The 17,843-nt window shown below is 44.1% G+C and overlaps 1 protein-coding gene across 1 annotated transcript; it reads left to right on the forward strand.

Moving 5' to 3' along the window:
* Positions 1–660: 660 nt before the first annotated feature.
* PPIL1 (peptidylprolyl isomerase like 1) lies at positions 661–16,791 on the forward strand. Its single transcript, XM_037146225.2, has 4 exons — positions 661–818; positions 4,024–4,178; positions 14,720–14,788; positions 15,604–16,791. Exons 1-4 carry the CDS (start codon positions 763–765, stop codon positions 15,822–15,824), a joined length of 501 nt encoding a protein of 166 aa, XP_037002120.2. The 5' UTR covers positions 661–762; the 3' UTR covers positions 15,825–16,791.
* Positions 16,792–17,843: the final 1,052 nt, after the last annotated feature.

Genomic DNA, 17,843 nt, shown 5'->3' on the forward strand with positions numbered 1-17,843 from the left:
AACCCGCCCCTCCACACCCAGGGCTCACTCCCAGTGCTCCGCGACTGGGACAGCCTTCTAGGTTGTGCCCACTGCAGGAAGCAGGTAGACCGCACAGCCGCGTCAGTGTCAAGGTTCCTTCACAATGCAGGACTTAACACACCATTAAACACCAACTGGGAAATTTTACAGAAGAACCTCATGATTATATTCGATGTTTTCTAACCAAAAAAAAAAGTTCATTCTAAGCAAAAAAAATGAGACTAACAAAATTTACTTTTACAGTAGATAAGATAATAAAGTGCGGGTGCTAGGTAAATTGTACAGAGCCTTGTCAAAGCTAGTTCCTGGTAACTCTCCTATCTACTCCCTTTCATTCTCTTCCTCTCCTAAAGGTCCCTGACTTATGGGACTAAGAAATTCTTAGAATTGAAAGTTAGGACGGGACTCCAATCGGAGTGTATATTTGCTGGTTTTTCCCGCCTTCCATGCCCAAACGAACCAATCAGGCGTCCGGAGAGAGGCGCGTTGGCTCCTCACAGAGACCACCTCGAAGGCGGCTTGCATTTTTCTGCGTCCTTGCGACCAGTCTGTTTTCGCCGTGCACCCCAGCTTCCCAACCGTGGAGGTGGGGGTCTTTCCTTTTTCTTTTCTCAATTCCCCAAATCTTGGTAGCGCAAGGGTGAAACGGAGGGGACCGGAAGTGTGCGCTGCACAGACGGGTCCCCAGCGAATCGACGCCGGAAGTAGTAATTGCTTGAGAAAGATTCCGCCGGCTCCGTTATGGCGGCAATTCCCCCGGACTCCTGGCAACCGCCCAACGTATATTTGGAGACCAGGTAAGGGGGAGTCGGGCCTCTACGGCTGCGCTGGCGGGGGCGACGCGGAGCCCGGGCTTCACCGCGGGGCTGGGTTCCCGGTGGGCTCTCCTGCCTCGTGGAGAACCTTGGAGCGGCGGCCGTGAAAGCTGAGTGTGGACCGTCACCGCCAGCATCCGAGCGAGCTCAGCACCGACTCGTGCTGAGGCCTTAGCGACAACTGCCTGATTATTGTGCTCCCGCCCCTCGGTTCATCCATACTTTCTGGCTGGGGACGTAGGATCTGGCACTTGAGGATACAGAGGTGGATAAAACACACAGCCACCCTTTAGGAGTTTATGATATAGTGAAGGAGAGAGCTGTAGAAATAGCAACGTGATAAGTAGTACAGTTGTAACGTCGTAAGTACTATAGTTTATAAACAAATTGTTAGAACACAGGAAGAAACACATTTCCCCCACTATCAAAAGTGATACAACTGAGCACCAACCAGCATCACATCGCAAGGATTTAGTTTAATGCTTCTAACAACTCAAATTATGTATGTATTATTCCACTTTCCTCCAATTTTAGCAGCGAAATGTCAAAACTTACAGATTAAATGGCTCGACCAAAGCCACATGGTAAGTAGGGGAACCTTATTTGGAGCCTGTTATGTCTGCCTCATGTCCTAGTTTCCTTAGCCTCATTCATTTAATTTCCTCTTGGGAAAAAGTTCCAAATTATCTTTCCAAAGTAGGACAAATTAAGTAACTTCTTACTTCGACAGCACTTTAAAACTAAAACTTTGTAGTCTGACATTCAAGTGACTTTCTTCATTTGGCCTTTTCTTACCTGAGTACCATTCCCCCATGAGCAGCCAGGGTCCAGCCACCATCTCTGCCTTCTTTTAGTTCTTGCCTGCGCTGCATTCCACCACAGCACAGTTCTCCCAGATGCTGCTTTTGCTCCCAGACCATTTTGCCACCTTCTTATGTGGCAAAATTCTACCACCAACGTGAAAGTAATTTCTGAACTCACCTGGTAACATTTTTTTAAACTACAAAATAAGTTGAAATTTATATCCAAGAAGTATAGATGTTTATAGAATAAGCACTGAAAGCCATTCTCCTGTAAAAACACATTTAGTAGTTTGTTGAATTATCTTCCAGGTCTTTTTCTATGTACATACAAACATTTTTTATGTTCTATTTTTTACTTTTTAACTTAATTTATTTTTAGAGAGAGGGGTAGGGAGAGAGCAAGAGAGGGAAAGAAACATCCATGTGTGAGAGAAATACCGATCTGTTGTCTCTTGTACACATTCCAACTTTGGACTGAACACACAACCCAGGCATGTGCCCTGACCAGGAATCGCACCAGCAACATTTCACTCTGGGATGTTGCTCAACCAGCTGAGCCATGCTAGTCAAGGCTATGCTCTGTTTTTTTTTTAAACAAACATAAGATCATATGATCACACTGTATCTCTGTTTTTTCCTATAATTTTCTTTCATTCACTAATATACACAGCCTTCCATAACATGGATATTTCACATTTTAGTCATTCCCTCTTTGAAGGGCATCAGTTTACTTCTTGTTTTTTGTTATGATACGTAATTGGAATGAACATCCTTGCACACATTGTATTCTCAAGCACTTTAGTAAGTTTTTCTATAGAATAGATACTTAGACATTGAAACTGCTGTCAAAAAGTATGCACATTTTAAATTTGTACAGGTGCTTTCTGGTTGATATTCTAAAGGTACTAACTCTATTTTTACCAGTACCCCCCAGAATGTGAGCTCCACGAAGGGAAAAGCACCTGGAACCATGCCTTGCACAGAGTAATTGTTCATCTGTGTTGCGTATTAGTAATGTGAAGGATGAATTGCCAATAGAAAGCTATGTCCTGGCAAATACCACATATACAGTAGGTCCTTGAATAAAGTTTTGTTTCAACAATGAGAAAGAAAAAAAAAAGATTCCTACCCAGGGCCACTATCTTTGGAGTTCGCATGTCCTCCCCATGTCTGCACGGGTTTTCTCCAGGTACTCTGCTCTCCTCCTACATCCCACAGACCTTCATATGAGGTGAATTAGCGTGTCTAAATCACCCCAGTCTGAATGAGTGTGTGTGTTTGACTGTGCCCAGGATGGAAGGGTGACCTGTCGAGGCTCCATTCCTGCCTTTCTCCCTGAGCTGCTGGGGTAAGGCTCCAGCCACCCCAGAACCTGAACTGGAACGAGCAGATTGGAAATTAATTGTCTTAACTTGTCTTTATTAGTCTTAAGAGGATGTATAGTTCACATTTGTTTCAATGTAAAATATTAGAAGCGTTTGGGGTCTTTCTTTAGAAGTTTGGTGATGTTTTTATGGCCAGAAGTATGCCGCAGGAACTGAACTCTTGTTCAAACCGTTAGCCTGTGGTAAAATTGGTTTCACTATACGTTGTTTCCCTAGAAGTCAGTGTCCAAGAACCTATCTATAGTATTTATAGTGTTTACTTGCACTGTGCTTGGCACTGGGTATTCAGCCTATACAGAGTTGACTCAGTTCTCACTTTCTTGAAGTTTAAAGTCTAGGTGAGTGATGGGGAGGGGAAGACATCTACATGTTTTCCTTCTTCCTTTTCCTTAGCAGTACTACTCATGGCTTTGGGTAGGTACGAAGGTTTGAAGTAATCAGGTTTTGTCTTTGTTGCGGCCCTTCCTAGATACACACAAACTATCTTTTCCATTAACCAATTTTTATGACAGGTAATATATTTATGTGGTTTAAAAAGATATTCATTGAAAACCTTCCTGTCTTCTATTTACCCAGTTTCCACCCCCACCCAGAAACTTACTCACATATGTAGATAAATTTGAATTCCTGATATTTTAATGTCTTTCTTTAAAAAAATTACAAATTAAGCGTAAGATTTGTTTCTCCTAGTTTAGGGGTTGGTTATATTAGTTTTCGATGATCAGTGATTTTTTTTAATGTATACAGTTAAAATTTTTAGTTGTCCACAGTTATGTTGCTTAAAAGAAATACCAGAAGCCCCTGTATGTTTTACAGAAAAGAGGACTATGTTTATGCTATTTACCTTATGTTGCTCTGCTTGCTGAGCATGAAATCTGATGTGTATCACAATTGCATGACATACAAGCTTGAAAATGAAGAGTCCTGGAGGTCTCATGTCATTCCGTCTCCTGTGACCTTGTTCCTGACCGGCGCTCTCCCGCCCTCTCCCTCCTGCAGCATGGGGGCCATTGTGCTGGAGCTGTACTGGAAGCACGCTCCAAAGACCTGTAAGAATTTTGCCGAGTTGTCTCGTCGAGGTTACTACAATGGCACCAAATTCCACAGAATCATCAAAGACTTCATGATCCAGGGAGGTGACCCAACAGGGACAGGTACAGTTGAGCCAACATTAGTTTCTGAAGCTTCATTCTGTTGTAACTGATGTATGGCAGCCGGGGCTGTCTTCCACGCATCAGGGACTCGTGTTCATGATTCTGGTGACTGTTCCTGCCTTCACTGATGCACACCTCCCCGCAAACACACACATGGGAGATTGACCAGAAACTAATCTCGACTCTTGGGCTTTGTAGAGTTTCTCATAACTTCCATGTATTGCTTGCTAAGAGCAAGTAATATCTGCCTGAATTATAGAAATATATAGAGTAGTCTGAGAATCAGAAGTAAAGAAAGACATTTGCAGTGTTGTGAGAGAAATAGAATACCGGGTTCTTTGATTAATTCATTCATTTAACAAATATTGAGCACCTGCTTTGGGTCAGATACTTTTCTAAGCTCTTGGATACAGCCATGAACAAAGAGAAAAAAAACTTCCTGCTCCCAATAAAGCAGGAAAAGGATGTGTGGGTGCTATTTTAATGGAAAGGTCAGGGAAGTCCTCTCTGAGTAGGTGTTATTAATGGAGCAGAGATCAGAAAGAAGCGAGCAAATGAACCTTATGGCTGAAGGAAAGAACAGGTGCAGAGGCTGTAAGGCAGGAGCCCATGTAGATCATGTGGGAGCTTGTAGGGCGTGGTAAAGATTGTGTGTTTTATTCTGAATAAGATGGGAGCCATTAGAAAGTTTTGAGCAAAGGAGTGACATGATCTGATGTACACTTTAAAAATCTCACTCTGCTTGTTGTTTAGAGAGCAGATAGAGTGGTAAGAGTGAGAGCTGGGAACCTGTTAGAGGCTGCTCTAGTCATCCAGGCTAGACCCATGTGGCTGGACAAGGCCGATAGTAGAGAAGGTGGCAAGAAGTCACGGGACTGAGGTTATGTTTTGTTAGAAATAGAGCCAATGGGATTTGCTGAGATTGGATTGGGTGGGTAAGTGTGTGAGAGAAAGAGATGATGAAGGATGACTTCCAAGTTTTTGACTTGAATTTAGTGAAGTGGGGAAAGGTAAGAGAGGAGTGTGTTTGGAGGGGAGAGATTAAGAAGAATTTGGTTTTGGTTTTGGACACATTATGTTTGAAATACTTGTCAGGTCTTCAGGTAGAGATGTTGAATAAATAATGGAATATAAATGCGGGAGTTCATGGAAAGGTCTGGGATAGAGGTATGAATTTGGGAGTTATCATTTAGATGGGATTTAGATTTATTACTGAAATGCTAATAACATTTATTAGTTTTAAGGGCCATTACTTCTCAGTCTGCATTTTCTGTCTGCTAATTCCTGTTCCTGCTCTTCTGCCTTTAAATAGTTTGCGTCTCTCTGTGGGAGAGTCTTTTCTCAGTCTCATTTTTCTTTATCATTCTCAGTTGTCCTTCATTTATCCTTTATGACCATAGGCATTCAATTTTTCAACATACATGGACAAATTTCAAAATCTAGATATATAGGAAAGTAGAAAAAAACCAAAAATCACTCATAAGTATACCTCCCTGACCACCATTAATTATTCCCCCAGTTATCCCACCTCTCAGAAATGGTCAGTGTTAACTCTTGGTGGCCATTCTTCTAGAGACTTTCTTTTCAGATACCTAGTTAAAGGGATGGATGAACAACTAAGTGGAAGTAATTTAGAATAGAATAGAACAAAAAGAATAGGCTGTGTCCTGCATGATACTGCTTTTTAAACATAAAGTATTATATTTAACTTTGTATATACTTAACAAAAATATTGGCTTCCTGCTATGAGAGATGAGGCAATTAGTATTTTAATTTCTACCCCTCCCTATTGTTTAGAAAAAACTCGGTTTTGCCTACTTCCTGTGTTGGGGAAAATCCAGTTCTTCCCTCCTGTGCTTCTCCTTTACTTAGACATAGTTACACAGAGCACTTCACTCTGCCAGTGGTCACCAAACGTAAGGAGGTTTTATCCCACAGCAAGCAATTCTCTGTGATACCAGTTAGGTGCCCTACAATTTCACTTGGAGATGAGACTGCCCCCCTGACACACGCAGACACACAGACACACACAGGTACGAGTGTCTGTGCTTCTGACCAACTGGCTGTAGGTTCCCAGAGAAGGTTCCAACAACCCCCTTCTGGGGTTTGATTACTTTGCCAGAGTGGCTCACAGAACTCGGAGAAACACCTATATTTGCATTTGTTGAAGGATGGTAAAGGATGCTGATGGAGAGAGGCAGAGGGAGAGGTCTTGGTGTGCCAGAGAGTCTGTCCCTTAGAGGTGCAGTGTGTCACTTTCCTGGTATAGGCGTGTTCACCCACCCGGACACTCTCCAGACCTGGTTCTGTTGGGATTTCATGGAGGTTCCTTGTGGAGGCATGGTCAGTTATGAACTCTGAAGAAGTGGCGGTGGTTCCTGGGGGCTGCTGGGAACTCCAGGCCTCTAGTCATGGCTTCGTCTTTCTTGTGACCAGTCCCCATCGAGGAGCCATCCAGGAACCTACCCAGAGTCTCCTCATTAGAACAAAAGATGCTCCTGGTGCTCTTATCACTTAGGAATTTCCAAGGGTTTTAGTAGCCCTGTGCCAAGAATTGGGAACAGAGGCCAATTTATGTATTTCCAGTGATCTCACACTCACCCTCCTTTACTCACTCCCAGTTTTCGTTGTTAGTTACAGTTTCCCTTGTCAGGGTGTATGGCATTTTCCATGCTGCACCGTGATTCCTTCAGCGACAATGTGGGTTCTGCATTTCAGAGGTTCGGTGCTCACCTCCAGGCTTTTCCATTCACAAGTGCTAGAGGGCAGAATTGCTTTCCGGGTGGTTTTTAGTGCAAAGGCTGGAGGCTGTCATAGTTTTGAACTCAATCATGTTTGAGAATTTCTGCTGTTGCCCTTGTATTTGAAAAAAGACCATGATCGGGAATGCTATTCTTGGGGTACTCTCATTTCCTCAGATCTTTTTAGACAGTTCTTGTCCATCACCTTCTGATTTTGAGCATGGCTTTGGAGAATACTGAGATCAGATCGACTTCTTCCTTTAATTCAGGCAAAATTTTTTTATTTGCATTTTGAATATTTTCTGTTATACTTACTAGATTTTCTATTACAGGAGACTAATTCTTTGTTTCATCACCTTGCCTTCCATATCATATTTCTTTTGAGTATCTTGAGATGATGTTTTCCAGTTTTCCTGCATCTACTAAAGTAATTTCAGACATTCTGTCCCTTATTCAATTTTTAGTCATGTCTATTCTGTTCTCTACGGCTCTGATTTATTTATTAGTGCCATATTAATGTCATTTGGTTCTAAATCTTTTTCCTTAGCTCTGTAATCTTTTTGCTTTATTCTGTTGATTTATTATCTTGTCTTTGAACCTATTTTATTGGATTCTTATCTTTATTAAAGTATCAGTAGCTTGAGACAGCCACTAAGTCCTTTTTGGATTATCTTTTCTCCCAGACTGAGTTCCTGGGGTGGCCCAGGAACCCAGCACTCCCCCTGCCCCCATGGCGGTCAGTGCCCAGAGCCCACCCTGCCACTCCTGAGCCCCTGTGGTATATGCAGACCTCTCCTTCACTTTTTCAGGATGACTCACCCACTTCCTCTGATGGCTTCTTAAAATTGGAGGGTACTTGTGAGTATTCTATGGGTGACTCCTCCTTTCCTGGTTCTAACTTTTAGGGAGTACAAGCAGAGAAAACTTTTGTTTCTTTCCTGGTTGACTCTTCAGAATTCTTGGAGTAAAGTTTGTTTACTTTTTCTTATTTGGTTGATGCTGGTGAAGTTTTTGCTTTTTTAAACACTTTTTTTTTTTAAGATTTTATTAATCTTTAGAGGAGAAGGGAAGGAGAGAGAGAGAGAAATATCAAAGTATGGTTGCCTGTTGTGTGTCCCCTGCTGGGAACTGGCCTGCAACCCAGGCATGTGCCCTGACTGGGAGTCAACCACGGTTGTTTGGTTCGCAGGCCCGCGCTCAATCCACTGAGCTACACAAGCCAGGGCAGTTTTTGCTTTTTAAATTTGTTCTTTTTATTTGGTGTTTGCTTCATCAGGTATTGGGAGAGGAAGAGTCCACATTCTTTATCTGAAAGTGTCCTGCCAGCACTTCGATGTGTTTTTTTCCTGTCATCTTCCTCTCTTTCATTGTCACTATGAGATAAAATTTTAATTCATAACTCCAGTGAACTGAAAGAGTCAATGATTAGGGTAAAAGAAATGAAAGCTATTCACATGTGAGTTGCTCATGCCAGAGTTAACCTGTATTTCTGTAGTTGTTCTGAATCCTTTATATCATCACATTTCCTTGTTGTAATTGTGATGAAATTGAATCCCTCAGAAGATTTCCAGCCCTGGCCAGTGTGGCTCAGTGGATTGAGTGCTAGCCTGTGAACCAAAGGGTCACTGGTTCTATTCCCAGTCAGGGCACATGCCTGGGTTATGGGCCAGGTCCTCAGTAGGGGGTGCACAAGAGGCAGCCACACATTGATGTTTCTTTCCCTCCCTTTTTTTCTCCCTTCCCCTCTCTCTAAAAATAAATAAATGAAATCTTTTAGAAAAAGATCTGCAAATAATTGCATCCAATCTCAAGTATAATGAATGATTGAGCTCAGCCTGCTGGCAGGTCTGTGGTGGGAGACAAACCAGAGTTAGGTCCTCCCAGGTCACAAGTATGAACTGCTAGCTGATTAGGTAATATAGTACATTCTTGGCGAAACATCTCAGTGTGCAGCATTTGGCATCCTGGGCTCTTCAGCAAGTCAGTGTGCATACCACTTCTGTCCCCGGCTGTCCCTCAGTCTGATGTACTTATTCTTTCCAGAGTCTTTCTGATACTTTTTTCCCAGGTGTTTTCTCAATTCAAATACCCTTTGACTTCCTGCTTTATTTTAAATCATTTTCTTCTATTAAATTTTTACTTTATGCTGACTTTACTTAGCCCTCTGGATGTCTTTTATCTGTTTTTAAGAACCGCCATTCCTCCCTGTAAGACAAGACATACTACCCAGCACTTCCTTTGGCTTCTCCTGCTCTGCCTTAGCCTTGCAGTGCTCACTGGCTGCCATGACTGCAGTAGTTAATTACATTCCACAATGCTGTGTGTTACCCTCGCTCTGATCTCCTCTCTCCTCTTGCCCCAGGGACACCTGAAATGTAACATGTTGAGCAGCAAGCTCATTGTTAACTTTATTCATTTGATGAATATCTGCTCAGAGTCTGCCTTGCATCTTGTGCTATTCGAAGGGCCTGTGAGGGGTACCTAAGCACTAGAAGCCAAGGCATTTTTCTTTTCCTTGCAGAGCTCCTAGCACTGCCAGGAAGACAAGATATTCATTATAGGAAATATCTAGAAAGTCGTAATGTAGTCAGTGTGCAAATATGTGGTGCTATGCTATGGAGTATTATATAACAGATTGGAATGATTAATAATAAGAGAAAAAGTACAGGGGAGTACTGTACATAGGAAGTACATAGGAAGGAGCATATTCTGAGGTAGGCCTTGAAGGAGTGTAGAAGTTTAACTCCTGGGAGGACAGGGAAGGGCATTTCAGATTTGGGAAGAAGAATGAGTACAGAGTGGAGACACAAGCGGCAGGCATGCAGGGTGTGGAAGGAGAGCCAGCCAAGCCAGGTGTCACAGCTCACCTGCTGGACTGGCTGCACCATCTCTCCATGTCTGGGTCAAATGCATAACATATGGTTTCTAAGGCCCCTGAACCGCATGTTTAGGGGACAGTAAAGGAGAATTTGGGGGCAGAGTGCAGAGCAGTAGGAGATAGCATGGGGGCTAGATAAGGCCAGGTCACGGAGGACCCCCACCCCCTGCCCCAAACAGGAGTTCACATTTGATTTAGCATCATTTGTGGACCACGTGGAACTCTTGAGTCTGGGAAAAGAAACCCATGTGAGGAAATTTAACCCAGCCGTGGGATATGGCAAGGTAGTGTAGTGTGGGGGTGAACAGCAGGGTTTGTGGCCTGGTAGGCTTGGGGTTGAATCTTGGCTTCGTAGGAACACTTGTTAAATGTAGACTAGTTATGTAACCTTGCTGAGCCTTCTTATCCATGAGTGAGGAGTGTGGCTATATGTGCCTCCTGGGGGTGTTTGGATTAGCAAATGAGCTGATCATCATAAGACGGTTAGACAGGCTTGACATAGTAGGAGCTCAAAAAAGTGTGGTCATTATTAATTTTGGTTTTTAGTTGATTTAACAAATGTTTGTTAGACTCCTTCTGTGGTCCAGACATTGTTCTAAAAGCTGAGGACACGGCAGTGAATAAGGAAGCTCCTGTGGGGCTGTTGTTCTGGTGAGAGAACGACCTACCAGGTAATGACCAGGTAGGTACATGAGGGGCTGCCAGGTCATGGCAGAGGACGTGGAAGAAATAATGTATATGGAGGTAGAGTGGGGATTTGCAACCTTGACACCATGGACATTTTGGGCTGAATATTTCTTTGCTGTGAGGGGCCGTCCTGCGCATTGTAGGATGTTTAGCTGCATCTCTGACCTTACTCTCTAGATGCCAGTAGAACTCCTCAGTGTGACAACCAAAGATGTCTTCACATATTGTCCGATTGTCAGGGGCAGAGTCTCCCCTGGTTGAGAACCACTCAGAGAGTGAGCAAGGTGCTATTTGGGATAGTGTCATAGGGAAGACCTCTCTGATAAGGTGGCATTTGAGCAGAATTCTACATAAAGGGAAGTAGTCAGCCCTGAGACTGTCAGGGGCAAGGACACTCCAGAGGGGACAGCAGTTAGGGACCTTAGACCAGAGTGTGCTTGGCAAGAAACCACACAGAGGACAATGTGGCTGGAGCCAGGTGAGTGAGGGGGAGAGCAGCAGGAGATGATTTGAAGGGTAGCAGAGTCCTAAATCGTGGAGAGTCTTGTAAGTTGTTGTGAAAACTTTGGATTTTGTCCTAAGTGTGCTGAAATGTTACCAGAGGATTTTGACAGAGGACTGCCACAGTGTAACTTGTTTTAAAAGGACCCCTCTGGCCTCCAGGTGGAGAATAGGCTGGTGTGGAAAGGGAGAGGCAGCGCTGGAAGCAGAGAGACCAGTGGAGAGCTTTCATTGGTTTAAAGCTAGAACTTAGAGTTTGGACTAGGGCGATAGTGGTTCTGTGGGGTTTGGTCCTCTGGGAGGGTGATGCCAAAACAGAGTTAGACACTGAAGAGCTTTATTGGGGTAACACCTGGGAATGATACAAGGGCGAAGGGGGAGGGGCTGGAAGAGGAGGTCTTCACACATCAACGCAGGTGTGACACCTGTGAAAGGAGAGCGGGAAGAAGAGGAGAATGAGGAGCTGTCAGTAAAGCTGGGTTTTCAAGAAGGGTGACATCAGCTGTCAGATGCTGCTTATGGATCAAGCAAGGTGTGAAGCCTGAGGATTGGCCATTGGGTTTAATGACCTGGGTCACCGATGACCTTGACAAAAGCACTTTTGTTGGAGTGGTGGAAACAAAAGTCTGAATGGAAAGCATTCAAGAGGCAGGAGAGCAAGCAGAGACACCATGTTGACAGCATTTTTGAGGAGTTTTTCTGTGAATGAAATGCACAAACACAGGGAGATAGTAGGAGTTGGAGTTGCTTTGTTTTTTAGGGTGGGAAATATGCATACTGTGTTCTTATGCTGCTGGAATGATCCATTCGGAAGAAAAATTGTTAGAGAAGAGGGGAAAATTATAGTTGCAAAGTTCCTTAAAGGTTAATGGGATTCATTAAGCACGTGGTGGTAAGACAGTTATAAGGACAGTTTATTCATACTGTATTAGTAATGGAGGAGGAAGGTAAATGGGTAACAGTATATGAAGGGAAGTGGATTTGGTGGTAAGAACATGGGAAGATCTCTTCTGCCTTTTTCTCAGTGAGATAAGAAGGAAAGTTATCCACAGCGAGGAGTGGTGGAGGTTTGAGGACAGAAGGATTGAAATAAACCTGGGATCACAACACACAGTTGCTTCTCATGGAAAATGCTCAGGTTATTTCGGTTAAAGGAAGTTCATCATCACAGATACTGTGTTTGCTTCACGTTATATCCTGACTGCACAGTTTCCGTGCATTACCTCATTTAGTTCTCAGAGCAGTCCTAAGAGACGTAAGTGCTACTGTTCTCTTTTTCCATTCAAGGAAGCTGCGAGGAACAAAGTGGATGACTCTCACAGTGGTGAACAGAAAAAAGCCAAGTGCAGAAGAATGCACAGAGTATAACACGTTTATATAAACCTGAAAACATGTAAAACAACAATACATTTTTTTAGGGATGCATAAATATGTAATAAAAAAAGAAAATGCATGGAAATGACAAACTCCTGGTCAGATTAGTGAGTACCTGAGAAGCAATGTGATTCTTTGAAGCAGGTTCACTCTGGGGAAAGAGGGGTTGGGGAGGGATGCAGGGTGTGTGTGCATGGGGTCGGTGATGGGTTTGCCTCACTGTGTTTCTTAAGGAGAAGGTGTACAGTTGTTTGTCATATTATTTTCATCTTATGTATGTCTGAAATATTAAATACATTGAATAAATGCTTAAAGGAGAAGACAGGAGGATAAAAGAACTTTGAGAATACAGAGTTTTGGAAACAGGTATGTGCCTCTCTCTGTTCTGTCTGTGCTAGACCAGGCACACTGCAAGTTTTTGACAGCAGCACTTTCAAATTGTCAGCTTCGTAAGTAGTTATTGACATCTGTGTAGGCTGCTCTGCACTGGAGACCTCTCTAGCACTCTCTGCCCCCCTCCCAGCACTCCTCTGTTCCACATGCCCAAAGGAATGTTTTGATTGGAATCATTTGTCTTGCTGACATTTTGCTACAAACCCTACTGAGTCAAATTAGGTTATGAAAAGATAGTGTATTATGAGTAAGTGGTGCTGCAGATGCCCAAAGTAGTTGCACTTGGTCAGACTCTGCCTAGTGTGTAAAAAGGGGCCTCCTTTCCTTCTGGTGGCTGAGCACCCAGGCTTCACCTGTGCCTCCTGAAATTCTCTTCTTGTTTCTGTTGCCATTTATGTGATGGGTTTCAGTGGCCTTGAGGTTTCATTCTGGCAGCCCTCAGCTTGCAGGGATCACACTTCCAAGGCTCAGCTCATGGTGTGGACCTTAACCTCCCCTCCCCTTCTTCACTCAAGGCCTGGGTGTAGGGCCTGACCTCAGTTTGGCCACCACAGCCCTCTGAGACCTCTCTCATCTTCAGCCCTCTCTTCATCTTCATCTTTCTACTGACATCCCACGCCCCCTCACCACACACACCAAAACCTCAGTCGGGAGCCTTGCCTCTTAGTTGGAGGGAGCAACAGATTGGTTACATAATTGCTGTTTGGAGGTATACTGGCAGGTTAGAATTTTTGGAATGATTTTTACATAGTTTTGTAGTTCGGTAATTTTCCAGAAGCATAAGAGTGGGCCAGGTGGGAGGTTTCCTCTGAGTCTTTTAGGATTCATCCCCATTCCTCTTTGCAAAGAGCCGGGGGCTGTGACAGGCTTCCTGTCACAGGGAGCATCCTAAAAGGTAAAGCAAAGGACTTTTTACCAAGGAAACACTGCAGCCCAGGCCCGGAGGCCTCTGGGGATGGACATGGTGTTTTAACCTGCTGCTTGCACAGCAGGCCACATAAAAGGAGGTTGAGCTCTCTGTGGCCGGCCGGGCTGTTTTCTGGCTGCAGGGCAGGCAGAGGAAGCTGGTAAATCCAGTGTTCACTTTGTTCTAGGCAGTTTGTCTTGGCTGGTCAACTCGGAGAAACCAAAGCACTTCAGCAATGCATATGGCTGACTAAATACAACAGCAAAAGTCCTTCTGCTCTGACAACCAAACCTGGTGCCCAGCATTGCACCAGGCTCTTGTGGTACTGTAATACTAGTCGTCTGAGATGGTGATGGCACCAGCAGGTCACTCCCAACCCGTGTTTCTTCACATTCGTATGATATACTGCCTCTCCTTTCTGCCACGTTGCCACTTACCACTGCCCCTGTTTCTCCATGAGCTAGATGTCTTTGAGTTAAATGAGTTTTATGTTCCTTCATCTAGGGTAAGGACAGCAGATAGGTTTCATCTCTGATCCATGAAAACTGGCTGCCTAGAGTTCTGGGTTGGTTGGGGTCCAGGGGCAAGTCTGAGCTCGGCAGGGAAGAGTGCTGACTGATTAGCAGCGCTGTGATAGGCAGCAGGAGCGGGCTTGTGGCACTGCTATCTACAGTCCTCATAAAAACGTTTAAAAAGTTAGGAAGCCTCTTAACACATCAAACTATAAATGGTGATTATCTGTAGATGGTTAGATTACAGGGGCCTTTAATGTTCTTTTGATAACATTCTGTGTTTTCTGTATTTTTGACAGTGAACATGTATTACCTTAATAAGTAAGAAAACACTCTTGGTGTTGTTTTGAAAAGACACATCTTACCTGAGTGAAACCAGTGATTTGGTTTCCAAAGTCAGTGCTCGACTCCGCTGCTGGGCTGCGTAGTTGCAGACACCTAGCCGGGGGCGTGGCGCACTCACTGCCTTTTCTTCCGTGTGCTCTGAAAAGTCCTTTAACCCTGAATGTGGGACTGGCTGACTGGCTTCTCATCTTCTAATGTGGCAGGTCGAGGAGGTGCATCTATCTATGGCAAGCAGTTTGAAGATGAACTTCATCCAGACTTGAAATTCACAGGTAAGTATATGATCTGGCTGGACTGGGTAGGAAGGGAGAGTAGATTTTAAAGATGTTATTTATTTTTAGAGAGAGGGGAAGGACGGGAGAAAGGGGAGGGGGGATGTTGATGTGAGAGAGAAACATTGATTGGTTTCCTCTTGTACATGCCCTGACCAGGGACCAGACCCACAGTCCAGGCATGTGCTGCTGACTGGGAATCAAATCTGTGACCTTTTGCTTTTCGGGATGATGCCCAACCAACTGAGCTACACTGGTCAGAGCAGGAGAGTAGATTTTAAAAGTTCATTCTTTTGGTTGTGATTCAAGGTGAAAGCCAGACATGGTGGCACAGTGCCATGTAGCTGCCCAGCTGCGGCGCCACAGAGAGCCTGGAGGATTAGCGAAAGTGGCGCCTCTCTCAGAGCTCTGAACGAATCAGAGTGCTGGTCTGAGTGTTGTAGACTCTACTTGTTGAATGTTGCTCTTATAAAATAACAATAGGAAAACAAAAGCCTCCTCAAAGAAGCAGGAAACCCTGATGGATTTTTTTTAGGGGAATATGGTCCAGTGATCAGTGAAGATCGTCATGGATGGAGGTGGGGTTGGGGGTGGGAGTAGGTGAAGACAAAGTAAGGTAGTCAGGGTGGTGTAGTTGTTGGGCTCTCTGCAAGGGCAGAGAGCCTGCCCTGAGGGGAGGTGGTCCGGGTAGGGTGGTTGATGATAGAGGCCAGAATGAAGACTGACTACTTTTCATCCCTAAAATGGTGCAGCAGCTCCAGATTAGAGCTGTCGGAGTTATTCATACTCTTTCTTCTCTTTCGTTTTCCCACCAGGGGCTGGAATTCTTGCAATGGCCAATGCAGGGCCAGATACCAATGGCAGTCAGTTCTTTGTGACCCTAGCTCCTACCCAGTGGCTTGATGGCAAACACACCATTTTTGGCCGTGTATGCCAGGGTATAGGAATGGTGAATCGAGTAGGAATGGTGGAAACAAACTCTCAGGACCGCCCTGTGGACGATGTGAAGATCATCAAGGCGTACCCTTCTGGGTAGTCTTGCCGCACTGAGGGGCATACCAGGTCTTGTGAGTTGGCCCAGCAAACCAGCTTCTCGATGACCTAAAATGACAAATAACTCTGAACTTTGATTTTGGCCTTGCAAATCATGGAGCCAAGGAGGCCTGGGGTCTTGGGTGAGTTAGAGATGAAAATGTCTGTCTGTGGCTCCCTGAATCTAGGCTGACAGAGCACTTGCAGAAATGCCTGTGCACGGTTACACACGGCTTGCTGCTCACTGCGGACCACCCACACTGCTCCTGCACGTGTGCGTCTGCTCTCGTGCACTTGCAAGAAAATGAAGCAAACTCGGTCATTTCTCAGTGTCCAGCCAAACTTCTTTCTGCAAAGATTTATATTCTGGCCTACACTGTAGGCTTTGGTGGCTGATGGCCACAGAATTCAAAACCAAGTAGTGTCTGTCAGCCTTCTGAACTCTGCACACCCTATTCCAGTCTCCTGCATTTGTTCTTCCTGGCGTGTCTGCATCTTCCTATATATTTTCCCTCTCAAAACCAGAACATCAACACTGCTGTTTCTGACACTTAGACATCCCACGCAAAGCCACGTTGGATTTTTGCCAAATGAAAAATACATCCAACAATCAAGTTTCTAAGAAGATGTCAAGTGGAGAATGATAATGTGTAATAATCAAGAAATGAATTTATTAAAGGAAGCAGAAGCATTGACCATTTTTTCCCCAGGAAGGAAGAGAAATCTGTAGTGAGCATAAAGACAGGCTGTGAATTCTTAAACAGACAAACAAACAGCATTTTCATAAAGGAAAAGTATCACTTAAGTTTTTCAAAACCTAAGACTAGAGAAACTAACAGATTTTATGTTAAGTTTTTTAAGAAAATCTTTCTGGTCTTTTTTTTACGGGGTAGGAGTGATGAGAGAAAGGAAGTTAATACCTATGTAATACATAGAAACTTCTGAAATAAAATGCCATTGGTTGAAATCTTTGCAGTGGTCTGATTTTAAGTGTTCGATGAGATTCTGTAAGCTGTTTTAACCTATGAACTATCTGGTAGTATCATCTGCAAGATTTCACATCATTTTAGGTTTGTGGATCTCCAGTGGACTTCCATTCAAAGACAAATCTGATTTTAAAAAGGCAGAACCAAAGAAAGAAGTTGTGATCTCGATTAGCACTTCTGAGCAAGGAGAAATTCCCTGTAGGTTAGCCAGGCAGGTATGCTGAGAGACCTAAACCATCCCTCAAACTTGCAAGAGATACACCTGCCTGTCCTCATGGGCTCAGAGGCAGTAGTATGTGTTGTGATGTTTTGCTTTCTTAAACTGGTAGCTTAAACATGTTTCCTTATCACTCCATGCATTTTGGAAATGGCAACTTACTCCATGGAATGACCAAACAAGGTTCTGTTCCCCAAGCGTTTCCCATGTTTAACTGTTCTCCATCCTTCTCTCTTTTCTCTCAGCAAAAAAGAAAACCCAACAACTAAACTATGTAAATGACTTTGTAACTTCTCATAGCTGGTTTGGGGGTGCAAAGTACTGTTCTGGGAAGTTAGAAATGCATTTCTTTAAGCCTGGGCTGGGCAGACATAATTGGAATGACACAGTGACACAGTCATCCAGGTACCTCCTAGAATCAGAACCCTGAAAATCCCGCTTTCACCTAGGTCAGCAGAGTGGGTCACACTCGCTGGTTCGAGAAGGTTGTGAGCGCACTCGGGAGGAGAGCGGCACCGGCGCAGGTCCTCGTTTCTGGGGGAGTGCACCAAACGTGCCCAGGTGATCTCACCCGTGAGCGTGAGTGGGACTGGTTTTCACAAAGGATGTGACCTCAAAGAGTGAAACTCGAATTGTTTCAAAATTTGTAAAGATGCTGCCAGTTAGCCAGAGATGTAGAAATTGTGTCTGTGTAAAGGGAACTTGTTTATAGGGAATCCTAGTTGATCCTTTTATCCTCTGAATATCAACACACCCTCTCAAGAGGTTAGCAGAAGTCTCATAAAAGCTGGGATGCTAGGTCACGAACTGCCCATGTTGG

Source organism: Artibeus jamaicensis, unplaced genomic scaffold, assembly GCF_021234435.1.
Source record: "Artibeus jamaicensis isolate MK-2021 breed Jamaican fruit bat unplaced genomic scaffold, CSHL_Jam_final contig_1803, whole genome shotgun sequence".
Taxonomy (NCBI): domain Eukaryota; kingdom Metazoa; phylum Chordata; class Mammalia; order Chiroptera; family Phyllostomidae; genus Artibeus; species Artibeus jamaicensis.